The sequence below is a fragment of the Cebidichthys violaceus genome, unplaced genomic scaffold (assembly GCF_023349555.1).
Source record: "Cebidichthys violaceus isolate CVI_PGR_0920_01 unplaced genomic scaffold, fCebVio1.0.p SCAF_24, whole genome shotgun sequence".
Lineage (NCBI taxonomy): Eukaryota > Metazoa > Chordata > Actinopteri > Perciformes > Stichaeidae > Cebidichthys > Cebidichthys violaceus.
Window position 1 is genome coordinate 1827534 of NW_027176417.1, and position 25373 is coordinate 1852906.

Consider the following 25373-nt stretch of genomic DNA (forward strand, 5'->3'; position numbering starts at 1 on the left):
ATCACAAGGTGAACTCGGGGTGAGAGAGATGTTTGTTGTATGGAGGCGGGCCAGTTTTAAGTGAATAAAATACATTTTTTAACTAATTTGTTGTTGTTATGTGAATGGTCAAAGTATATGGGTCATAGTTTTTGTTCTCTTAGAGTTGTAAAAATGGCCTTTAAGGGTGATATACCTGATTCAAATTGACAGTTTTACAGGGAAAATATAAACTCTAAATTGTCATATCAGCTCATTTTGTTTGTAAATCCCTAAACTCCCCCTCTATATTTTAGCGGCCAAGTGGAATAGAAAAATGTGTCGCAGCCAAATACATAAAACCAGCAAGTGGTAGAGGGCTGATGTTAAATTTGTTCCCTAATTAGCGAGGCTAAAATAGCTCAGACTGGATGACATTTATTTAGAGTTTCATATAAAGGAGCTCACTGCTCCTCAGAGTGGAAACCTCTTGTTTTGTTTGTGCAACACTTGACAACAAATTAAGTATCATTACTGTGGTCGCAACAGATAAGTGTTTTATTTGTACAGTTGTTTTGCCCACATTATAGAATAAAGACAGAAATATAGTATAGAAATAGCCATGTGTTGTGTATTTTTAAAAGGTTGTTCGGAGTGGCTTCTACCTCTCTGCCAGTGACATTGCAGTATGTTCCTATATACACTGGACTGTCCTTTCTAAGAGGACGTTTTGGGCAGTTTGCTGCACATTGGCCCATGACTTCATGCGTGTAATATACTGTGTTTCGACAGTTTGAGCGGAGGGGGGCCGGGGACGGAGCGGAGGGCCGTCAGGCTGAGGACACGCTAATAAGGTCAGCCAGACAAGAGCAGCACTGCGGTGAAGCAGGGAGCCAGACTGGCTGGACGGACTCCCCAAGTGCACCTTGAAGGAAATGGCCCACCAAACTACAATTTGTGGCTGAGTGGGTAATGAAAACTCATTTGCCCGTCACCTCACGCACATTCAAACAGACTCCCTGGTTGTGGAGCAATGGCCATGATAAGAATGTTCTTAAAAAAAGGAGTTTCATTGTTTAGGTAGTTTTGAGTTCTGGTTGAAGTGGCACAGTCCCGCCCTTGTTAGCCAGGCAGTGGGACTGTCACCTCGCAGACCATCACGCGAGCCAGTGGAGCGGAAGCTGGAACAGCGTGTACCAAAACAACACCATCACATCGACAGTTAGAGGAGACACTCAGCTTCTGTTTTGCATGGGTCGCTGTTGCGGACACTGAGTGGACAAAACCGATTAACTGTCACCACCCGACCTAAAATCCCATCCCACGCACTGCTGATTTAGTCTCAGAACAGCAGAACAAAGTGCATGCTGTCCTGTTGTTAAAGGACACACTGTCTGAGAACGGAGACATATTTTGAATACCTCTCTCAGACAAAACTTGTGCATTTAATGGGTCACATCCAGCAACAACGGTTTTGTTAATATCAAACTGAGGGTTTTGTGATGAAGTGAAACAGATAGCGAGACATTTAGTGGACACTGCTGCCCCCTGTTGTTCAATTGTCGTAACAGCAAACATTCCTCGTAAAACAAATGGAACTACAGGCTTACATTCAACCTGATAACAAATGGATCCTAATATTAAACGGCATCATAAACCATGTTGATACACGTGGGACTCTGCAGTTTACCGACCGCTGCCCGCTGAGTCCTGCGATGACTCCAGCTGCCCTTTGAGCTCTGCTATCTGTCTCTCCATGTGGTAGACGTCTTCAGACATTTGCCTGAGCGAGTGAAGGAGTAAAGCACACACAGTGTTTATTATGTGGAGCAATTTACCTCTGAATAGCTAAATAACAACAAATGTAACGGCACTAAAGGGAGATGGGCCACTTTCAATGTATTAAAAACAACAAAATACTTGTGGTTTGTTCCCAAAATAACACATATGCACTTGTTGGTATCATCATATATTTGCATTTATATTTTGTTAACCTGTGAACTGCCTGGGCTCTGCTCAGCTGGCAGTGGAGGCGCTTGACGATGGCTTCATAGCGCCTGTTCTGGATCTGAAGGAGCGAAAACAAAATCATAATCCTGGCCTTCAGTCCAGATATCTTTCCTCGTGGTTTCGTATAGATGTCAGTAATGTCGAATTAAGTTCATTCCTGTTTGCCTCACCTCTATGTCTTTCTTTATCTGAGTATGAGTCGCAAACTCTTTCTGCACTTGCTCTCTCTTCTTAGCGATAGTCTCCCTTCTTGCAGAGATCTCCCTCTTCAGAGCATCATTTTCACTCTACAGAAAAGAAAAAAGTGAGAATTAACGTGATTTGTAAAGTTTAGAATTTCAATATAAGTCAGTATCATCCAGTTCTGTTTACTCCACCTTTGCCATTTGCACCGTGTTTCCATTTGGATTCTCCAAATCTTCCTTCAGCTCCTCTTTCTTCTGCGTCAGCATCCTGACCAGTGCTCTTTTCTCCTCCAGCTCTTTGTGGGCCTCCGTCTGGCTCGCCGCATGCAAAACAGCTGCTCTGTGACCCTCCATCTTGTTTCGGTAAGCGTTGAACCGTGCCAGTGCCATGCGAGCGCTCTCCTCCTTCTCGCTTACACTGATCTGGAGTTCTGTGTTTTCCTTGCTGATGGCTACATAGCGGTCATGCAGGACTTTAGTCTGACGCTCCAGTTGCTCCATCTCGCCCCCCAGCATGAGGAAGTCCCTCACTTTAGATCTCAGGTCCTGCTCTGCCATCTCACCTTTCCTCTCGACATCTGAAAGAGTTGCCTGGAAAAGGAGGAAAGCAAAAATGTCCAAATCAGTATCTTCTCAGCAAATATACATTTTTGTGATATAAAGGCATTTGAAATAAGCAGGTAGATGAGATGAAAGAGAGGTCAACGTGTCTATTCCTTACAGTTTTATTGCATGGATGCATATTCCTTAGAATAAACTATTTGTAAGTGCAAATATTCCTTATAATAAACTATTTGTAAGTGCAAAAACTACAAATTAAGTTAGATATTTTGTACCAAATGTACTTTTCGCACGATTACATTAAACCATACAAATGTTTGCTTCTCTTTTGCTAAACTACTCCTGCATGATTCATGTGTTGTGTGTGTGTTTCATGTGACTTTTGTCCACACAGTCACTTCATTTTTAAGCAGCTGAAAAATACAGCCCTGTGCCGCCACAATATTGGCAATATATTAAGTAAAACCGGCATATTTGGGGCATCAATTCTACAATAATACCAACTACTTCTACTGTTACTACCACTGCTAATAGGAAATGTGTACACAGAATAATGTGGTTTACAAGCAGTGTTAGTTTGAGTATTAATGATAATGAATTAATCTTGTGGTAAAGGTGAACCTGCAGGGAGATGAGTGTCTTCTGTTTCTCTTTCAGGGACTCGATCTGGGCAAAGCCATGTTGGCTGACATCCTCCACTGCCTTGGTTAATGAAAACCCAGGTTTCTCCTGTGTTCCTGAGGGACACATACGTATGTTTAACCAGCTGAGTGTTCATGCAATCACATTTATAAAGTATTATAAAGCATTGTTGGCAGCCAAGACGTTAGGTCTACATGAACCCATAGCTAAAGGTGTAATGGCTCCAGTTAAACAAACACATCAAAGGCGAAAATGATGCTAGTTAATAACTGGCTAACACGGTTATGCTAGTCAGGATTAGCCTATATTTATTCATTGTTAAATCGTCTATCACAAACTCGGTTAAACTCCCGTAGACATAATTTTATTTATTTTATTCTATCACTATAAGCATGTCTAACTATAATGAATATCTTACCAGCATCACTCTCTTTAAAGTTAGACATTTTGACCTCAGTTAACCGTTACGTTTGCTAGCGTTAAAGCGGTTAAACCGTTAATACGCTAGTTAAAACTAGCTAAAATGTTAACGTTAAACGCTAAGCTAGCAAATGCACCTCAAATTGATGTAACAATAACATGTATATTTGAATGATTAAGCAACTGAGCTTATGAAATACAATTTATTGAAAAAATTAAGCCACTTATTAGCTAGCGTTAGTTAATTAACGTTATATCAATGGGCCTAACTACCGATACAATGACACTACATTTCCCAGAGTTCCATTCTCTTCCTCGACCTCGTTTATTTAACTACATCCGGTTACGGCTAGCTACAGTAGCAGTGATCTTTTACAGCAGTTGTAAACACTTTAACAACACGTGTGTTATTTGTTTTTCTGAACTCGTTGCTCTCTAAATGGATTAAAATGCTCGTCAATCGCTGTTTTCGACTGTGCTCTTTTTGTAGCCGTGTAGTTTACAGCAGCAGAGGAAGAACAGCAGGATGGAGGACACCTACAGGACACACCGGTCTGAAACATGTTTACATCACTCAGGTGCAACACTGGGGCACAGTAGCACCACGGCGACTCTATCACAGGGATTTGGGGGACCTGTACAAGACCGAGTCCGTTCAGAGGTATCTCCAGCAGCTCATGGAGGAGTTTAGAGACATTAGCAGGAAGTTACAGCACGCATACCTCAGCGAGTCGGACAGAAAAGTGCTTCTGAAGAAACACACAGAGCTGCTGCCTCTGGCAAATGAGTTTGAGGGGATTGAACAAGCCCAGAAAGACCTCGAGGAAGTCCTGTCACTGCTGCATAGTAAGTATTTGTTTTGTTTCTGTCAGTTAAAGCTGGAAAATATTAGTATTTGTCTTGACATTTTGAATTTAAGGTCTTAAACTGTATAAGAATGTGTTTCATGGAAATAAAGGTATTGCAGCCTGTGTTTATTAAGCACAGTTGCATTCCCTCCTGACTGCAGGTTCAGCCGGTACCAAAGATGAAGATGAACAATTGACCCAGCTGTTGAAAGAGGAGGAAGCACACTTCTCCTGCAAGATTGTGGCCTTAAGGAAAGATGTAAGAACACAGAAGCATGATCAAATAAATGTATAAATGTGTTATAAGGCAGTTAAAGAGTGAATCTTCTTTCTCTCCAGTTGGTCAAAGTTCTGGTGCCCACCGACCCTCTTGACTCCAGTAATATTCTTCTGGAGGTTGTATCAGGACGAACAACAGGAGGTACGAAAGAATGCAAACTGTTTCTTCTCACTGTCTGCTGATCAATAACAGCATCTTAATATCTGTTCACGTGGTTTCAGGTGACATCTGTCAGCAGTTCACCAGAGAAGTGTTTGACATGTACCAGGGGTTTGCCTTTTACAAGAATTGGGACTTTGAGCTTCTGAACTACACGCCTGCTGAGTTTGGTAAGTCACATATGTGTCTGTACTCTATTATTAATTCTTTGAGCTTTTGCAGAGCCGTATGCACATGACCAGGGAATATTTTGATGGAGAAAGTTTGGGAACAACCTTATTAACTTGACTGTGGTTCTCAGGTGGTCTGCACCATGCAGCAGTGAGAATAGCTGGGGACAACGTGTTCAGACATCTGAAGCATGAAGGAGGAACTCACCGGGTGCAAAGGATCCCTGAGGTGGGCCTCTCCTCCAGGATGCAGCGTATCCACACAGGGACCATGACTGTCATCATCTTGCCTCAGCCAGTGGAGGTACACTTAACTCTCTGCTTTTCAGTTTCGTCAGTCTGTGTTATTAGCACGATTAAAAGTATATCTCTGTTGTGCTCGTAGTTTGACGTCCACATTGATCCAAAGGATCTTCGCATCGACACATTCAGATCTCGAGGTGCCGGGGGCCAAAGTGTCAACACCACAGACAGCGCAGTTCGCGTCGTTCATCTTCCCACTGGTAAAACATGCCAGAACAGTTCTGCGGCCACTCCAGACTAGAGATGCTTTCATGTCATATAAACATAAGACACCCTTCAAACAGGTACAACAGCTGAATGTCAGCAGACTCGCTCTCAGCTGCAAAACAGAGACACTGCCATGCGTGTGCTGAGGGCCAGGCTCTATCAGAGCATGATGGGTAAAGAGAGCGAGCAGAGGCATACAGCACGGAAGCAGCAGGTGAGTGAACTCCTCTTGAAGAGTTCACACTCAACACTATTTTAACAGGGAACTTGTAATATTCACAGAGCCTTGTCTTCTTAAACTGTCTTCATTTCCTGTCTGTGTCTTACTACAGGTGGGGACACGTTCTCAGTCAGAGAGGATTCGTACTTACAACTTCAGCCAGGATCGTGTCACAGACCACAGGACTGGATATGTTACCAGAGATATTAAGGTAGGATATTAAGGGAGTGTGTTCCAAAATTCTGCTTAAGTCACAAGAAACCTGTACATTTTATGTTTGCCATTTTCAACCAGTAAACTTCTTGCAAAACTGATCTGTCGTGTCTTTATTTGTTTGCCTTTTTTAGTCAGTTTCTCATGAGTTAAAATCAATGTCACATGTGTTCTGCTCCATGTGTAGGAGTTCATGAGAGGAGGGGAGGCTCTCCATGATCTGATCGCTGATGTACTTGAGTATGCAGAGAGGGAGGCTCTTCTGGAGGTGGTGGAGAGCAGCAGCAGTCTGAAACCAGCGGAGTCTGGACAATCTGCAGACTGACACTACTTACAGCCGAGTGTGCAGAACATACAGTATGTCGTTTAGTAGATGCATTCTCCTTACAGTAATGTGACTGCACACCAGGGCTAAAATGTACTTATTTATATTAATTTAATCTAAATATTAATGTAAGCTTGTGCAAATGAGGCAATATGAGCCAAACTGCAGTTCACTCATACTTAAGGTTTTTATTTTTCTAATAAAACATTGAATAATGTATTTGTGTCATGGTAATTCCCTAAATAACGCAATAGCTTTATAAATGAGTAATACATATTAATACTTTAAAGTGCTTTAGGATAAACTCATTTCATATTTTATGAGTTTTAAAACTGAGCTATAGTAAGTTTAAAGCTTCACATATCTTCTAAAACTTTCATAAAGTACAGTAAAGTTGACTTTTTACATTGAATGTAAACAGGCTGTTATTTTCGGTAAATATCCTTCATATCAGGGTGGGGTGAAACCACCTATCAGCTTTATACACACACACACTCACCAAAAACACGTCCCACCCTGCATGTGTGTGCCAGCTGACCAACAACCTCCACTATTTTTTCTCTACTCATTTGACCCCTTATAATTAATATTGTTTTGTTACATTTTAAAATCATAATTTACGTTTTCAGTATCCGGACGGTCATCATTTATTGAAATCACGTTTCCATCTTTGATCTTGCTGCTTTATGAGAGTTTTACAATCAAATATTGTAATGTTTCCACAATGATAAGAAAAATACAAATATGTAAAATACAAAACGTTATTAGAATTGCTGTATATAAGTAAATATGTCCTTACCAGAAAACAGGATGAAATGACAATATTGTATACATGAGATAAGACTAGAAGAGTGTTGCACACCTTCATTATGACACACGTCAGTACAAAGAATGTGGATTGCGTCCAGTGGTAGACAGCTTTATGATAAGAAACAACAAACATTAAGCTTTTTTGAAGAAACAGCATTTTTTTTCGTTCTCATGTCAATTTGTGCTTAAAAAAAAAAAAAAAAAAAAAAAGTGTGCATCTTATGTAAAGAAAAGAAAAACACGACCAATACATTTAATATGCTTGAAAAATGTCAAAAAAAAAAAAAAAAAAAGTTCCTCGAAAGAGTTTGTGTAAAGGTCTTCTGCTGCATGAAGTCTTTGTGTATTTGGGTCAGTCGTCGTCGTCGTCCCTCCGTCGGAGGCTCCTGGATTTGCCGTTCTGCGTCTTGTTTTTCCTGAACGAAGCGGGTCCACTTTCCCCTCCGATGGACGTGATGATGCGTTCCCTGAACTTCGGCTTTGGCTCTGGCGGCAGCTCGGCTGGAGCGCTGGCGCTGCTTCCCTCCACCTGAGGCAACTGTAGGTCCACGTTGGCACTGCAGCGGGAAGACAAAGAAACGGTCAGAGCTTCTTCAGTAGCTGCTGGCACGTGTATCAGGGTCTGTAGGCTACATATACAATCACTGGATCAATCAACACTTACTATGGATCCTCCTCTTCCTGGATCTCTTCCCAGGTCCCATATGGATTGGCAGTTTTTGGCCTTCTGGCTTGTTTCTTCACTGGTGCCGCCTCTACCCTTTTCTTCTCTTCAGGTTCAGCCATCGTGCATTGGACCTCTTCCTCCTTTTTCATCTCCTCAGCCTCTTCTTTAGGAGCGTCATCACTCGTTTCATCTTCTCCCTCCTCTGATGGCTCGGCTTCTGCTTTCCTTTTCTGAAAACAAACAAGGAGGAAAAGCGTGACGACTGGATTTTTTTTCTTTTTTTACACAGAATCTTGACAAGCAGAAGTTGAATTCCTCCTCTCACCCTGAAGCTGATCTTTGGAGCTTTGGACTGCTGGCTTTCTTCTTCAGGGACTTCAGGCTCCTGAGGTACCGGGGCCCCGCTGGACCTCTCCTCTCCTCCTGGTGGGGGCGGCTCCTCCGGACTCTCTCCCTCTTTGTTGGGCACAGTTCCAGGTGGTTCAATTGAAGGAAAGCCTGCTGGCTTCTCCCAGCTGGTCTCTGTGAGGTAAGGAAGATGTGAAGTGCATGTGATTATCAGACAGTATCTCCATAAAGAAGACGTGGTAACAGGTTTTTAAATGAAATATAGAGGGATGAAAAAGATATTTCACCTCCAGTCTCTGAGTTGTAGTAATATGTAAAACCATCAGGACTGACAGCTTCCTTCCATGGACAGCCTGAAGAGCTCTAAAGACAAACACAATATTGACATGTAAGCAACCAACAGAGTTTGAAATAAAATGTATATACTAAAAATGCACAGAAACTATCACAATAAATATTAACCTCCGTCTGTCCAGGCTGTGCAGAGGCCGGGCTTTCTCCCCGGGAACCCTCTGGGTTTTCCCATTTAGATTCTGTCGTTAAAATACAACGACAACATAACGAGCCAGTTTGATCATAAAGTATAAAAATATGTATGTTGGTTGTGTTTTCAAGTTATTCTCACCTCCAGTTATTGTGTTGTAATAGTACGTGTGTCCATCTTCTGTCCGTCCTTCAACCCAAACCTGAGCCTGTGTTTGGCCTCTGGACTTCCTGCCTGCTTTCTCTTGCTTTTTCTGTTTTTTGGCCTGATGTCCTGCCTGATGTCCTGCCTGAGGTCCGGCTTGAGGTCCTACTTGAGGTCCTACCTGAGGTCCTACCTGAGGTTTTGTCTGAGGTTTTGCCTTTGGTTGTGGCTGTGTAGTTACCAGGGCTGGTAATCCTAATACAAAAACATATATTTTTAGTTCTGAAAGAGCAGAAGCTCCTCCTGCGTAGGAACACATTACATATTTGAATAAAATGTCAAAAAATTACCTGCCGACTCCCTTTCCATCCTCTTCAGATCTTCCTCATATGCCTTCAGCGCAGCCTCCTCCATTGCCGCAAACTCTTTCGACATACGTGCCTCCTGCTTGGCCTTATCCATGCTCTTCTTTTTAATCTGCGGGAAGAAAGATAACATGAGGCGAGTGGTGGAGGCTAGTAGCCAATAAAAAGAGAGCTTCAGAGTCGGAGTGTAAAGTCTGGACCTTATCTCTCCTGCCAGTCCTGAGGACAGTGCCAACACGGGCATGTTTTTCTCAGCTGTGTATGTCACTGAGAACCGTCATTGATTACAAACAGAAAGAGTAAATACCTATGAATGTTAATACCTCAGAGATCTTTGCAGCCACATTTTCTTTGTGATTCTTCCCTCTTTCGTGGAACTCGACGCTCTGCAGAGCAAAACAAACACGAGGAGACACATTGGCATAATATGTGGATACTGTCTTCAGCAACATGAACTGCATCTTTCGGCCAACTCACAGGCTTATTGTCCGCGATCCAGCACTTGCAGTACTGGCAGAATTTCCTTGGTTGTGACTTCCAGTAGTCAGCCCTGAAAATGCACAAAACTATCATTAATTAGCTAAACCTATATGAATCATATCATCTTTAGCCTGGACAGCTAACGCGGCTAACTAGCTGGATCTTTGCCCATGCTTCTTTAATTAACATTCTATTATAATAATACTCACTAAACGTACAGAAACATTTTCTGATTGTATCTCAATACTTACATTTCAAGCCTTGGTGGTTTAAAGTACGACGAGAAGTATTTAAAACGAACCAAATAAAAAGACAAACGCTTCCCACATTTCAGGAATGACAACAATGGCCGTTTGTGATGGCGTCATCGCCAGTCGCCGTAGAGATGAGTCCTCGAGCTGATATATAAGATGTTGAAAAAAACACATTATTATTAAATTATATATTAGAATTGATACATGCACATAAATTAATAAAAACAAGTTTTGACACTGATGGAGAGCTACGGTGTCGCAAAAAGAAGATTTGGTTTTTAAGGACATTGGTTACCGGCTTGTTTTATGCTAGTTTATAATGTACCGTTTATTTTTTATCTTTTATTCTTTGAAACCTTGTATACCGTCCCATATGGTCTAGCGGTTAGGATTCCTGGTTTTCACCCAGGCGGCCCGGGTTCGACTCCCGGTATGGGAACTACACTTTTAGAAACACTTTCTAGGGCAAAGACTCAATTATACACAAATATCATTTATATAAAAGCTGACGATTTAATTTAACTGGAAGCTATCTCACAAAACATGAACTCATAGAGCTTAGCAGCTGGACACAAGATTGTTAATTGTCCATCTCCCAAATATATATACAGCACTGGATTTTTGGTATCTTTTGAAATGCTTGTGAGAAAATGTTAATATCTAAACGTTTTTTTTTTGCATTGAACAAAAGAGCATAATACAGATTCAGTATGCCTGGAATATTAATAGAAGAACAATAAGGGAAGAGCCAGGGCTATATCAAACTAGACAAAAATATTATAAAACATACAGATATTAAGTGTCTATATCTATGTCGAATTTACATATTGCTCAACATCCTTCAGGAAAACAACAATATATTTATATTTTTTAATTGTCAAAATTACATTCATGATATTTTTTTCTTGCCAAAATCATTGTCAAATTTATTATAACAAATATTTGTTTTCTGTCTTGGATTTATGAAGAAACCAAACCTCAAATTTCCCCTAATAATATTAAGTATTTAAAAAAAAAAAGTTTAACTGCTTTGAATATAATCACGGAAAGATTATATTCATGTCTTTTTAGAATTTCTCCATATAACATTTTTTGCTGTTTTGCACTGTTACGCCAGACTGGGTTGCGTCATCATTGTGCGCCAGGACGAACTGTGTGTAGGAAGTCCGCGACGGACCCCGCCCCCAGTCTCTCCTTCAGCTTGAGCCGCTTTGCAGGTGTTGTTGTTAATCGGTTTTCTAATCCAGTGCCGAAGCTCTCGTGCTGCCCATGAACGGCACCATGGCCGCGTGCTCTCACCGGATAACGTTAGGGCCGTTGGTGGCTGCCATCGACCAGGGCACGAGCTCCACGCGGTTTCTGGTAAGAAGGGAAAGGTGTTAGAGACAAATGGTGTAATGTTACCATTCAGAATGCCATTTAAAACTATCTTGCCATTGAAATGTGGCGAAACTCATTTATTTATTCATTATTGATACATTTTAGTCCATGGCAAGTATAGCAAAACACATCTGTATTTAGTTTTTGCTCTCCAACTAGAAAGAACAGATGTTTTTATTTATTTTTCTGGGTATGGCTGATAGTTAATAAGGCACCACAAGCACACACTGTCCTAAAACAAGACACACGGCCACAGATCTTTAAACCTTAGATTCAATATGGGGTGACATTTTACAGAAGGAAATTTAACTGTGACTTTCCCTGCATGAATGAAGAATACAGTGTGCTATTGGCTGAAGGTAACGTCTTTCCCTTCTGCCATTTCTCTCTGTTGAAGGTGTTTAATTCAAAAACAGCAGAGCTCCTCAGCCATCATCAGGTGGAAATCAAACAGAGCTTCCCCAAAGAAGGGTTTGTGAAAAGCTCCGATACAACTCCTTCAAGATGCTTACACAATGTAGAAATGTGTACATCTGATTTGCTGGGATTTTTTTTTTTGCCCTTATTTTCAGATGGGTGGAGGAAGACCCCAAAGAAATTCTGCAGTCGGTGTACGAGTGCATGGAGCGCACGTGTGAAAAGCTCACCCAGCTCAACATAGACATCTCCAACATTAAAGGTATTCATTCACACGTGGTCTTTATGCTCCCTATTCATTTCAAAGAGACGTTAACGATCTGAAATCTTGGGAAATTGTTGCTTGAATCTGTCCAGCTATCGGAGTGACCAACCAAAGAGAGACCACGCTTGTTTGGGACAAAGAGACGGGGGAGCCGCTCTACAATGCAATCGGTAAAGTTTTGTTGTTGTGTTTCCTTCATTTCCATTTATCCTGGCACAGATGTGACATTCTTTACTAATGGACGCCGTCCGGATGTAGACACAAACGGCAGATTGATTGATTTTTGTTGCTATGAAATAACTTTGTGTCTGTCGTTCAGTTTGGCTCGACCTGCGGACTCAATCGACAGTCGAACGTCTAATTAACAAAACTCCAGGAAAGAATAAGAACCACTTGAAGGTGATTTACACTCTGCTCCCTCTTGTTCATTCATCTTAATACGTCATTTGTCATTCCTACATATTTGATATTTATTTAAGCACCTTGCTGAGTTGTTTATTGTCGTCCCGCAGCATAAAACGGGGCTCCCCATCAGCACCTACTTCAGCGCAGTGAAGCTCCGCTGGCTGATGGACAACGTGGACGAGGTCCACGAGGCCGTCGTGTCTCACCGCGCCATGTTCGGCACCGTGGACTCCTGGCTCATTTGGGTAAGTAACGGTTGTGTTGGTGACAATCCGGAGCTGACTGGTGTAGAAACTGACTCTTTGTGTGTATTTCTTTTATTGACGGTCACACAGTGTTTAACCGGGGGCAAGTCAGGCGGAGTCCACTGCACAGATGTGACCAACGCCAGCAGAACCATGTTGTTCAACATCCACACTTTGGACTGGGACCCAGAACTCTGCAAGTACGACATCCGTCTGCCATTTGCCTTTTCATTCATAAATATAAATGTATGCATGGACAGCAGAATTGGCTCAATCATTCTGATGCTGCTGCTCTTTCCCCGTCAGGTATTTTGGTATTCCCATGGAGATCTTGCCCAGAGTGAGGAGTTCTTCAGAAATCTACGGTCTCATGGTAAGCATGCAGACATATAAAGTCAGCCCTGCTTACAATTTTCCTACAATGAGTTTATTACATTCATGTTTTATTCTAATACTGTCACTGCTGTGTCTGGTGGTGTGTTGAAAGAGTTCTGTTTTTAAGTGCTTGAAAGGTGGACTGAGAAATTATTTTAGGCTTTTATTTTGTGTGCCGTTGTCTCTCCTCTCTCACTGGTAGAAAATTTGTTCTAGCCGGGTAAGTAACACTCGTCATCACATCATCTTCATCATGCACAGCAACCTGTCCTGCTTTTCCGTGGCCAAGGCGGACACGCCGTCACACAGTGCATTTCCAAGATTCACGTGAAGGCTTATGCCTCAGTAAAACGTCTAGACCGAAGAGAAACAGCTTGATCACAGACAGTGTAAAAAAACACCAGCAACACACACACACACACACACACACATGAGTACGTACATGTATGGTGTGTTGGAAATGTACTGGATGCTCCCTGTCCCCCATTGCTTCTGTGTTGGCATGTCAGCCTGACAACATAAAGACATTTGAACAGTCCGTCCTATTAAGAGGAACAGTTTGAACCTCCTTATTTGATATTCCATCGGTGTTCCAAGGCCGTGATGCTATCACAACCAAAAACACAAGTAGAATCAAAACACTCAGAATGCTCTTTTAATGTGACTTCAACATTAAAACACGCAGTTCACTTCTTAAACAAGCTCATCTTTTCTTTTGGCAGAAATCTGGAGCTCTCTCAGGTATCCCCATTTCAGGGGTAAGTTCATCTCTGGTTTCACTTTTCTCTCCATCTAAGCTTTGAAGTAGTCAACGGCTCACATTTATGTGTGTGTTGAACACAGTGTCTTGGGGATCAGTCGGCAGCGCTGGTTGGACAGATGTGTTTTCAGGACGGGCAGGCGAAAAACACGTAAGTGTCTCTGTGTGATTTTATTCTCTTCACATGTGTCGGTTCTAGTATTAGTAGTTTGATGTATTTTTGTGTTTTATAGGTATGGAACTGGCTGCTTTCTCCTGCGAAACACAGGAGCCAAGGTACAATACTACAGATTAGCATTTTAAAGGTGACGCCGGTGCACATTTTGCACACATTGTTCTTCTTCTGTCGTTCGCAGCCTGTAATGTCTGACCACGGCCTCCTGACCACCGTGGCCTACAAACTCGGTCGAGACAAACCTGCCTGCTACGCACTCGAGGTACAGTATCTTAAATACACTAATATTCCGTATAATCATTCTAATCTCAAAAGATGTTCTTTTGGGTGCTTCCTGCCAGGGCTCTGTGGCCATTTGTGGAGCCGTGGTTCGTTGGCTGCAGGACAATCTGGGGATCATCGGATCATCTGAAGAGCTCGGTATGTGCCGGTCTTTGAAGAATAATTATTATGTATTGTGATGTATTTTTGGTGAACCCTTTTCCTCTTTCTTTCCCGTTGCAGAGAAGTTGGCTGCATCGGTCGGGACATCCTACGGCTGTTATTTTGTTCCTGCTTTTTCAGGTCTTTATGCTCCGTACTGGGAGCCCAGTGCTCGAGGGTAAGTCCAAGATCTACTCCGCAGCGTAGCTAAGCATCAAATCATGGTCTGAAGTTATCCTCTCTGATTCACAGGATCATTTGTGGCTTAACTCAGTTCACTAATAAGCGTCACGTTGCATTTGCTGCTCTGGAAGCGGTGTGTTTCCAGACTAGAGAGGTGAGCTGCTTCTCTTAATTGGTCATCAGAGAAAAGTACCGCACCCTGGCACATGATGCATAAGCTCATTTTATAACTTATGTAATACTCAGTTTTAGCTGAAAAGGCATGTGACACTGGTGTGAAAATCTCCCTGAATAATTGTGATATTTCTGTTTGAATGCAGATACTGGACGCCATGAACCAGGACAGCGGCATCCCGCTGACTCAGCTCCAGGTGGACGGAGGAATGACGTCCAACAGGCTGCTGATGCAGCTGCAGGCAGACATCCTCTGCATCCCTGTTGGTGAGATGTCCATGCATGTCTCATCATGTTTGTTAGGTATATTCAGTGCGTCAAAACGGATCAGTGTGTCATTTTCTAACCAAATGTTTATGGTGCAAACTGGAAGTATTACTGCCCCCTGCTGGCAACATGATGAATACATTATATCGCACTGAAAATCAAGTTAATATCAGCTGTAAACCTGCCTGCAGTTTTTTACAAAGCGGAATACCTAAAATGCCTAAATAAGTCTATAAAAATGCATCAATAATATAAGTGTTGCGACATGATTGTTCTTCATATTGTCGTCCTGATTGTCTGCAGTGAAGCCGTCCATGCCTGAGACCACAGCTCTCGGTGCAGCGATGGCAGCAGGAGCAGCAGAGGGGGTGAGTGTGTGGAGTCTGAGCCCAGAGGACCTGAGTGAAGTCACCTCCGAGAAGTTCGAGCCTCAGATCAACCCTGAAGGTACGGTGAGCCGCTGCTGTCTTGGGGGGGGGGGGGCGTGTCCTTGGTGGCCCGCCCGCTTTGAGAAGTGAGAGGTCTGTCTGTGTGTTCTCTTCTCAGAGAGCGAGTTTCGCTACGCTCGATGGAAGAAGGCGGTTCAGAAATCCATGAACTGGGAGACGACGGAGCCCGTCTGTAATGGAAACGGTAGGAAGCTCAGCGCTCACCGACGAGCCAAATTCAGACTCGCATGTGTGTCGGCATCTCGTTTTTGCAGATATTATTAGAACCATGAAACTAAATCTTGAATACTCACTGTCTATGGTTTTCCAAATATTGAAGGATAAATAAAATACCTCCTGATATAAATATATGTATGACATCTGTCAGTAGGTTGATGTCTTTTTCCTGGTGCGTTTGTTTTGTTGTATAATTGCTTTTCTCGTTGTTTAAATGACCAAAAGGTGAGACGAGCATCTTCAGCAGCATCCCTCTGGGCTTCTACATCATGGGCAGCATGTTGATGTTAGTCGGTGCCAGATACCTCGCAGGTCAGTGTCTACTTTTTTTATTTTATTTTTTTACTTTTGAGTGCATGTGGTTATTACGGTTTGATGAGAAATAAAGCAAATACATTAAAGTTAATTGTGATTGATTTCTTTGTATTGTTTATTAAATTAACCAAATGTTCTGGTCTCTGTCGACATCAGGCCCTGACTGAACTCGTGGAGGCGTTGAAGTGAAACAAACGCTCTTCATGCTGGACCACCGCTCCACTAATGGGACCTTTTCTCTATTATTTTCTTTTTTTGAATGTATTTTTCTGTGCGGCGGGCATCGGTACATTAGAGATTAATTTTAACAGGAGTTTGCATGCAATATTTCTTTTTGATATTAATTTTATTTATGTCAAAACTCTACCAACGGTCGTTCATGTTTTTGTAACTCTGCGTTCCGTGTTGTTCCAAACCCTCCACTGAGAGGCACAGAGCACTTTATGTTGTTGTCTTGTCTTGTGGGAGCTGTGTACTAACAGAATTTAATATATATTTTTTCTAACAGTCGAGATTGAGACAGAAATTTTGAGTTTGTTGTGAAATGAAAACAAGGGAGCGTTAATGAAGTGACGAGGTTGTTTTTTTGTTCTTTTTCTTTGGAGAAAGCGACGCTCTTGTTCCTTTAGTCATGTTCTTAAACTGTACAAATATGTACGGTGCAAATATGTGTGAAAGGCAATGATGAAACATCTGTTCACAGAGAAAATATGAAGACATAAATACACATATAGTTGTCTGTGAACTAACTACTAAGATCATTACGGGACAAAAACTGAAGCAGCTGTTAATATGTGATTTATTTTGTAGAGCAAATGTTCATCTGTTTATTTCCACCTATTACGGTTCAAATCTCCAGTTTTTGTCTTTATATGATCATCAAAATGGTACATGTGATATATATGTTTGAAGTCTATAATGAAGTTGATGTGATTATTTTTTTAATAATCTGAGGAAACTGTACGTTTTAGTAGCTGCTTAGTTATTCCAGTTATCGACCTAGAATGCTCCAAAAAAAGTTTAATTTCTGCGCCATGCAAAATGTTTTTTGCATCCTCAAAGAGAGCTCTCAATAAGCTTTATTGCACTTAAATGTTTGGCATTAAACTTTTTAAATTAACACTTAATTCAAAGGGAGATTTATGAAACCAGAGAAACCCTTAAATTGTTACGCTAGTCCCCTTTGCTGTATGAATAAATATATATATATATATATATATTTGTCTTCTGTGTGGATCTGATTCTTGATGAAAGATGGAGGCATATAATATTTGTTTAAGAAACGTTGGAGTGTTCGCTCTGTGCGTTCATGCAGTTATTTGTTGACCTGAAGGGATGAAATCACTGCATTCAAGGTGCTCTTTTGGGGCGTAACCACAACTTACTAATGGATATTTATCAATGGCTTAAATATAATGGAAAAGTCATCTTTCATGCTGAAGTGAAATGATGGCGAGCATGAAAGCAAAGTGTGCTACCAATACGAGCTCTAACTGACATTTGAAGAGGAAGTGTTACATGTGGAACAATATCTCTCCGCACGTTGGCTACTCCCTTGTTCCGTTCAACTCGCGCACAATAGATATGAAGAGGAAACAATACACAGCCGGTTCAGTTTGACATGTAATCCGTTTGAAATGAGGAAACCATTTGCTGTGAAAACCCCTTTTATGAATGGAAACGAATGGTTTTAAGGGAGAATGCGTGTCATGAAAAATAAAGTTATGTACTTGTGAATTCTTCGGTTGCTCTTTGGTTTCATGTGGTGCACGCTGTCTTTAAAGATCCCAATATATATAAATGATGAAATAAAATTCATACCTGTGTAAATGCATATTGAGCTCCAATTTCTTCAAATCTTCAAATTATGACCAACCAGCTTTACGGACATTTAACGATATATGTGTGTAATAACCTTTGCTGTGTGAGTGTCCATGTTTCAAGTTTGCTTTGCAGTTTAGTTACTGATTCACTTCTGCAGGCTGTATTGTGCCACTTATGTCCAGCACTTGGATCTCATTTGCATATTAACTGACCCTCAATACCTTGTTTATCAGTTTGAGAGCTGGACTTCAAACTGACTTTGATAATAGTATTATTTTTGATAAGCACGGGTTACTTTATGTTTGTTCGTCATGTTTAAGAACTTTACTTTGAAACTGGTTTGAGACTCGCATTAGTAAGCTGCCAACCAGGAAGTTGAGTCAGGTGTGTGGCAGTTGTTCCTCATTTGAGATCTTGCAGGGACAAGACGAAAGTTGCGGACAGGTGAGTCCGTTTTTTTTTTTTTATTATCTGCACTGCCACTTTGCATGCCAGGTGTGTGAGAGAAGGAAGAACTTCAGTTGCAAGTGTTTATAAATGACTCCTTTAACATTTTAGATCCAAGAGGGGACACAAGCAGAGGAAGCCAGATTCTACCAATGGGGACCAACTTCAATCACAACGATAACGGTGAGTCTTTAAGATTATGGTGATCGAATATGCATGTTTTTTAAAATTCTAAACTCAAACAGAAAATCTTCTTGTTCCTGAACATTTGATACTGCCAGTATTGTTTGAGACATGGGAACAGGGGAATGAGGAAGTCCACCTATTTACTGCTGTGTTGAATGTATCTCACTATTGACATTAGAGGACACTTCACAACATTACTTTAAACTAACCAAACAATAACTTAAAATGTGGACCGGTAAGCATATTCACCGTTGGGTGGGAATGTCAAACCTCACACACACAATAAAAAATTAAAAAACCCTCTACAGAGGACAGACACCTTATCTCCTTTAATAAACGACAGTGTTACATGACATTTTTATTTGTATCACATCTTACTTAAAAGACACATTTATGCATAAGTATTAAAAATCGAATAATGTCCATAATAACACTCACAGAATGAGGACTGTTGATACTTCAAGTACAATTCTGAATTCAGGACTTTTACTATGGAGTTTTTTTTTACAGGGATTGAATTACTTTTACTAAAGTAAAGCATTTGAAAACTTCTTCCACGCCTGTTTATTTTCCAACTACCTCTATTGTATGTATGATGTCTATTTAATAACTAACAGTCATCTTTTTTCGCCCTCAGGCTTTCTGATCACTGATCCCAGACCACTGGAATACGTCCAAGCTTTACAGAAGAAGACTGTGAAAGAGCTGATCATGATGAGACGCCAGGTAAGTCACAGGTTGAAGCTGAAGATACGTTTCAGACATTGGAAGGTTTGGACTTTACAGAAACAAATTATATTATTTTTTCATAAATTTGTATTATCTGGTTTTGTTTATGAGGGAAGACAAAGTTCCTTAAATATGAGGAAGAAGTTGTTGAGCATTCCTCCATGAACAGACTGCAACATACACTAAATAAATGACATAGACATGCCTGTGTCGGATTAATCATGATTTGAATTACAGCTTGGAAATGATTCTCTTTTAGAGATGGAACTGCTCGCAGGACGACAAGAACGTGGTGCACGCCTTTAAATCTGCAAAATTTGAAGCTTGTGGCGATGAGCTGAACCATTTTACGAATCATCTCTTCACTGCCTCTGCTGAAAATGCTCCCATTACCCCACAACAACAACAACTGCAACATCTGGCTCCTCAGAGACAAGTGGCTCCGACTGCTGAAGGGGCAATTTCTTTTTTTCACTGGCAAATACAGCAAGAGTGGCAGAAGGTCGGAGGAGTTCCTCCTGAGCTGCTCAACACGCAAGATGCGGATGGTGACACGTATGTACTCATGAGGAAAGTGTGAAAATAATCATGAACAGATAAAACTCTGAGCTACATGTCATTTGTGTTACTACAAAGTGGTAGTAACACTTATGCAAACCTGAATAAAGTCACTTTTTTTTTTGCACATTCGTGCCAGATGTCTTCACATAGCAGTGGCACAAGGTCGACGGGCTCTTGCTTATGTGCTTGCTACCAAAATGGCTCGATGTGGCTCTCTGGACACGAAAGAACACAATGGGCAGGTATAAAGGCTTAAAGAGTTAGTTTAATTCATGAATAGTACCCATTTAAACCATGAACGCCGACTCTTTGTACGTAGACCGGTCTTCAGATAGCAGCCGCCACCAATCAGCAGTTGATAGTCCAGGACCTGCTGACACACGGAGCACAGATCAACACTCGGGACGACTGGGGCCGTTCTCCTTTGCACGTGTGTGCTGAGAAAGGCTATTTTCTCAGCCTTCAGGTAGATTTAACTGTTCAGTTGTGAGCAAATGATTTCTACATGTTTTCTACACTATCTTGATGTATTTTTCACATGCTTATTCCCACAGAGCATCTGGAGGACCCTAATGGGGAGCGGGCAGCAAGTTGACATTGAAATGTTCAATTACGATGGTGAGTATGTCTTATCCGAGTTAAAACCTGGTCTGACTCTTATGTAAAGTGTCTTTGTGATGACATACTGTTCTCTGTCTGGAGGTTTCACTCCGCTGCATGTAGCAGTGTTGTCTCACAACGCTGTTGTTAAAGAGCTGAAGAGTCCGGGGAGTCTTTGTTTCTATAAGACGAAGGAGCTGGTGCAGAAGACACAGATGTCTGTTGAGTGTATCAAGACTCTGCTGCTCATGGGCGCCTCCTGTGGGACAAAGGTAACTTTAGAAACACCTGCTTGGTATTAAAAAAGCCATGTTGCATCACCACTAAGCTCCACTCTGAGGGAATTACCTTGTTTTCATGCAGCGTTTGTTTTGCATTTCTGCAGGACCTAAAAAGTGGAAGGACGTGTCTTCACATGGCTTCTGAGGAGGCAAACGTCGAGCTGTTCAACATTTTCCTCGCGCAGCCCTCTTCACTGTCAGTCGTCAATGTTCAGGCAAGTTGTTTTGTCGTATTAAAATCAAATGTGAAGCGAGCGTAACACACACACTGTTTGAAACGCATCAAGTGATTCTGCGTGTGTATGTTTCAGACGTTCAGTGGAAACACAGCCCTGCACATCGTCAGCTCTTTGCAAAATCATGACACTCAAGTGGAAGCAGTGAAGCTGCTGATGAGAAAAGGATCCGACCCCGGGACCAGGAACTTTGAAAATGAACTGCCGACTCAGCTGGTGCCAGAAGGACACATTGGTGAAAAGGTATTCATGATTACAACTTCTTAATGTGAGGCAAACACCGTTACACAATACCGGAAAGATATTCAAATATTCTGACCATTAAGCAGTAAAATAAGTCACATCAACAAACAATAAGTATTATAAATTAAAGTGCATGTTGTTTGAGAATCAGTACGAGTGATGATTTATTTTTATTTTTTTTCAGGTGCGCAAGATCCTGAAAGGGAAATATTCGAATGTTTAAGTGAAGCTCAAAAACACTGTCAGTCAGACAGTCCAATCTATCATAATATTATTTGCCAAAACAAGGCAGATGCTGTTTGTTTCTGTGAAACATGCCATTGTTCATTACCATGTAATGCCCAAAGAGAAAGTGGAGATATGATTTGTATTATTTTGTTAATTAACCTTTATTGTATTGTGACTTAAGGTGGTACGTTTAAGATTGCAATACAATGAGCAAAGCTCTGTAAATCTGTTATTACTGTAAAAGTTGAATATTCATGCAGGATTATAATTGTGGGTTTTCTATTGTGGGTAGAAATGTTATGCTGCATAGCATTGCATTTGGAAATACATTAACAGTTTAACATGTTGTAGGCTATTTTCTTTTTATCTTTTTTTTGGTGTTTATAGTCTTGTGCATGCAGTTTAATGTTGTAGTTCATGTAGAAAACATTCTGACATATTCTGACCACACACCTGTACTACATTTTATTAAGAAAAGGTTATTGTATGATGTTGTATTCTGATATATGATATAGAGTTTGAAAAATTGTGTTCTGAATCAACATTTTAAATATGTTTTATGTTTATGAAAACATACACAGTTAATTAAAATGTACAAAGTCTTGTCAGCATTTTTTATCAGCTATTAATACTTCATTCATTAAGAAGAGGGAGAGGGGATCATTATTGGATGTTCACTTATCTCTACCTTGTGGTTGTTTACTGAACCTACATCTCAGCAACACTTCAGTTTAAAGGGAAATATCCTCTTTGAGGTGTGCTATTCCAAAGATTTTGGACAACATATCTACAAACTGAGTCAGTTGTCTCCATCACGAGGAAACCAGGACGTAAAGACATTGAGGACTACTAGACATACTAGATAATTTATTCACAATAACATTATCTTAGGAAATTAATAATGAATGAATAAAGACAAAAATACAACCTGTCTTGTGAAAGTGTGAGAAAGAAGAGTACTTAGAATGCATTTCTCAGTAATCAAGTAGTTTTAATTATCTTTATTTTATTACTAATGTGTCGACATTCATATATGGGAGGCCTCGTGACAATTATAAAAACCTACACGTGTTAATAAAGATTTCCCAGCGAAGTTATACTGTTTCCAAGATATTCATCGAGACTGTGATGGAATACGGCCGACGTTGGGCCCAGTTCCAATTCGTAGTTGAGGGACTTCTGTGAGATACAACGTAGGTGATACGGTAGACTTTTCTTAGAGAGTATGTACTCTTATTCTGTTCCAAAAGTCAACGAATATTGTAGTTTTATCACTGCGTTAAGTGAGATGACATATTGTGTTTTAGTTCGTAATGTAGTGGTGAATGAAGACAATTGAAGACATTTGGAATGCGGCCATGACTGGGTCCGTTGCGTCACACCAAAACAGGAAGTTTGCAGAGTTTACAGGCTGCGGGCTACATCCGCATTCTTTATGTTTCAACAAGTGTTTACATCGTGAGGACTATCTGTCATTGGCACAAACGACAACCTCGGTAGTAATTGTGGTTGAATGCGTCTTTCGGCTTATGTTTTTGGTATTTAATTTAAACAGGCACTCTGTAAGTCAACCACATTAATACCTGTCACAGGGTGTTGTTTCTGCACGATTATCTTATCCAGCTAACCTAACAGCCCCGTAACATGAAGTTATGGAGGAGCGTAAGCTAAAGAGAAAGAGTCCCAGGACCTCCACCAACACTGCGGCCCCGACCGGTGGCTCTGGCCGGAAGACCAACGCCTCCTCCGGGGTACGGTACGTCGGCTCCAGCCAAAAGAACAAAACTAGGAGGTAGATATAATCCGTTTACCTTCCTGAGAAATAATAGAGTGAAAGTGTGAGGTTGCTTGTCAGATGTTGGGTTAAATATTTGCGCAACTGTTTAGTTAGTTAATTTAATATTATTTAATATTATATTTGATATTTTATTTACCTGTACCATAATTGCTACTCTAGCAAAACAAAATTCCCCTTGCAGGATTAATAAAGTATCTATCTATCTATCTATCTATCTATCTATCTATCTATCTATCTATCTATCTATCTATCTATTATCATGTTTTCTGTTGTTTCTTGTCTCTTCCAGGGGAGTGAGAGACAAACCCAGGCCTCATATGGGTTTGGGTGGTAGACCTAATCAGAACCAGGGCCCGGCAGCACCCATCATCCAGCACTCCTTTCTGACCGATGTCTCGGATGTTCAGGAGATGGAGAACGGCCTGCTCAGTCTCCTCAACGACTTCCACTCAGGGAAACTACAAGCGTTTGGTAATTTGGGACTTTTCAGCAGAAAAAACATATGGTCAGAGAGCCCTAGAGTCACAGATACAGATGGACCTTTAATATGGTATGTCCCCTCTCCCTGTCAGGCAACGAGTGCTCCATTGACCAGATGGAGCAAGTGAGAGAGATGCAGGAGAAGCTGGCGCGTTTGCATTTTGACCTCCACAGCGAGGTGGACGAAATGCCCGAGGACCAGAGGAAAGTAGCCTGCGACACCAACATGGACAACCTCCTTCTTAATGTAAGACCGACTTTATCCTTTCTGTGTTTTTGTTCATGTCTAAGTAGTAGCAACACAGATGTTATAGCTTGTGATGTTTCATCAGACAGATCCAGTACCTGAAAATCAGATGTGATACAGCACATTGAACTCATTGTACTTCTTAAAGTACTTCATTGATGTGATGTAACTACTTAACATCCCAGCAAGGATTTAGCTGCTTATTCCCCTCCTAAGTGTTAAACTCTCAAAGAGTTTGGGTCAGACGCTTGTCGAAACAGGATCAAAGATTTCTGTACAAACTGCTCACATGTATAACAAAATAACAAAATGTTCTTTCTCTCCACAGCTTGAGGAGCTGAGTTCTTCAATGTATCCTTTTTGATATTTAACATGCACCGGTCTTCAAGCATCATGTTAGTCCTTGAAATAGAAGTAAAACTTCTTTGTCCCGACAGTCCAGCACTAATCTTGTTTAAAAACTTTGAGCGTTTTTTCCTTAACCCTGCTTCACCAGTCAGAAACTGAATCTAGCCGACTCCCAAGAGACCCCGAGGACTGCCAGTATGTGATTTCCTCATCTGATCCAGACCCATGTCACCTCGAGGGGCTGCAACAGATACGGTGGAGTCGAGGCAAGCTCGAGGCTCTATTTCTCTTTCAGTATTGTGGCAGTTCACCAGCGTTCCCTGTCTGTAAAGCAGCATGGATTTATTGTAAGATGTCACAACAGGGGTGCAGCAGAGCCTTATTTTTCACTGCCGACAGTAAATATAGTACAAAACAGTTCTAATCTTGTCTGACTAAACAGCAGGATGCCAGTAATTCACCTCCTGAGATACGATTGAATGTATTCTCTTATGGTCAGAGTTGTATAGAGGGAGGAAGGTCTACGATATTTTAAGCTACTGTCTGACCTACAGTACTTTAAATATTGGCATTGGTGCATCCCTGTCACGGCCTGTTTAATGTCAAGTTTCTAAATGGTTTAGATTTGCAATACATTGCTAACCAAAGTGATAATGATATAAACTACTCACCTTGTTTTGTCCAGCAGTTGATTAACTGACAAGTTCTTGAAATGACATCTTCAGTGTTTGTTTATCAGCTTTGTTTTAAGTAAACTGACTTTATTCTCAGATATATACATATATATATATATATATATATATATATATATATATATATATATATATATATATATATATATATATATATATATATATATATACATATATATATATATATATACATATATACATATACATATACATATATATATATATATATATATATATATACATATATACATATACATATATATATATATATATATATACATATATACATATATATATATATATATATATATATATATATATATATATATAAAACCTCACTCTGTTGCACTTTGTCACAGGTCACTAAGTGT

At 40.7% G+C, this 25373-nt stretch overlaps 6 protein-coding genes and 1 non-coding gene across 9 annotated transcripts; 5 read left to right on the forward strand and 2 right to left on the reverse strand.

Moving 5' to 3' along the window:
• Positions 1-843: 843 nt before the first annotated feature.
• LOC137879073 (coiled-coil domain-containing protein 122) lies at positions 844-4006 on the reverse strand. The gene is made up of 6 exons (XM_068719646.1): positions 3775-4006; positions 3336-3451; positions 2346-2744; positions 2139-2255; positions 1953-2026; positions 844-1741 (listed from the first exon to the last, which is right to left on the reverse strand). Exons 1-6 carry the CDS (start codon positions 3800-3802, stop codon positions 1645-1647), a joined length of 831 nt encoding a protein of 276 aa, XP_068575747.1. The 5' UTR covers positions 3803-4006; the 3' UTR covers positions 844-1644.
• A 122-nt stretch (positions 4007-4128) lies between these two features.
• On the forward strand, positions 4129-6718 carry mtrf1 (mitochondrial translational release factor 1). The gene is made up of 9 exons (XM_068719625.1): positions 4129-4622; positions 4786-4883; positions 4964-5045; positions 5126-5233; positions 5365-5537; positions 5619-5736; positions 5821-5957; positions 6076-6174; positions 6364-6718. The coding sequence occupies exons 1-9, from the start codon at positions 4226-4228 to the stop codon at positions 6499-6501; spliced, it is 1350 nt and encodes a 449-aa protein (XP_068575726.1). The 5' UTR covers positions 4129-4225; the 3' UTR covers positions 6502-6718.
• A 405-nt stretch (positions 6719-7123) lies between these two features.
• On the reverse strand, positions 7124-10152 carry wbp4 (WW domain binding protein 4). Its single transcript, XM_068719626.1, has 10 exons — positions 10051-10152; positions 9797-9869; positions 9643-9705; positions 9305-9431; positions 8952-9209; positions 8789-8859; positions 8614-8689; positions 8304-8500; positions 7976-8208; positions 7124-7868 (listed from the first exon to the last, which is right to left on the reverse strand). Coding segments are annotated over exons 1-10 (1305 nt in total). The 5' UTR covers positions 10053-10152; the 3' UTR covers positions 7124-7663.
• Positions 10153-10420: 268 nt separating this feature from the next.
• On the forward strand, positions 10421-10492 carry trnae-uuc (transfer RNA glutamic acid (anticodon UUC)). Its single transcript has one exon. It is a non-coding gene; the product is annotated as a tRNA-Glu (tRNA).
• A 740-nt stretch (positions 10493-11232) lies between these two features.
• Positions 11233-17936, forward strand: LOC137879048 (glycerol kinase-like). Of its 2 annotated transcripts, XM_068719611.1 has the most exons (21): positions 11233-11415; positions 11831-11904; positions 12006-12112; positions 12208-12285; positions 12435-12514; positions 12628-12765; positions 12856-12965; positions 13072-13138; positions 13343-13360; positions 13863-13898; positions 13984-14051; positions 14134-14176; positions 14257-14337; positions 14417-14495; positions 14580-14676; positions 14751-14835; positions 15002-15122; positions 15426-15569; positions 15669-15755; positions 16013-16099; positions 16259-17936. In XM_068719611.1, exons 1-21 carry the CDS (start codon positions 11323-11325, stop codon positions 16267-16269), a joined length of 1704 nt encoding a protein of 567 aa, XP_068575712.1. In that variant the 5' UTR covers positions 11233-11322; the 3' UTR covers positions 16270-17936. The 2 variants fall into 2 exon arrangements, with proteins under 2 accessions (XP_068575712.1, XP_068575713.1); XM_068719612.1 differs by lacking the exon at positions 13343-13360.
• Positions 17937-18173: 237 nt separating this feature from the next.
• Positions 18174-22048, forward strand: nfkbiz (nuclear factor of kappa light polypeptide gene enhancer in B-cells inhibitor, zeta). Its single transcript, XM_068719553.1, has 11 exons — positions 18174-18370; positions 18485-18556; positions 19197-19285; positions 19548-19843; positions 19986-20091; positions 20169-20315; positions 20404-20467; positions 20552-20721; positions 20835-20945; positions 21042-21209; positions 21394-22048. The coding sequence occupies exons 2-11, from the start codon at positions 18526-18528 to the stop codon at positions 21430-21432; spliced, it is 1221 nt and encodes a 406-aa protein (XP_068575654.1). The 5' UTR covers positions 18174-18370; positions 18485-18525; the 3' UTR covers positions 21433-22048.
• Positions 22049-22840: 792 nt separating this feature from the next.
• Positions 22841-25084, forward strand: ccdc28a (coiled-coil domain containing 28A). Of its 2 annotated transcripts, none has more exons than XM_068719533.1 (5): positions 22841-23229; positions 23525-23706; positions 23808-23962; positions 24291-24313; positions 24459-25084. In XM_068719533.1, the coding sequence occupies exons 1-5, from the start codon at positions 23090-23092 to the stop codon at positions 24511-24513; spliced, it is 555 nt and encodes a 184-aa protein (XP_068575634.1). In that variant the 5' UTR covers positions 22841-23089; the 3' UTR covers positions 24514-25084. The 2 variants fall into 2 exon arrangements, with proteins under 2 accessions (XP_068575634.1, XP_068575635.1); XM_068719534.1 differs by having other exon boundaries at positions 22841-23193.
• The last annotated feature ends 289 nt before the right edge of the window (positions 25085-25373 follow it).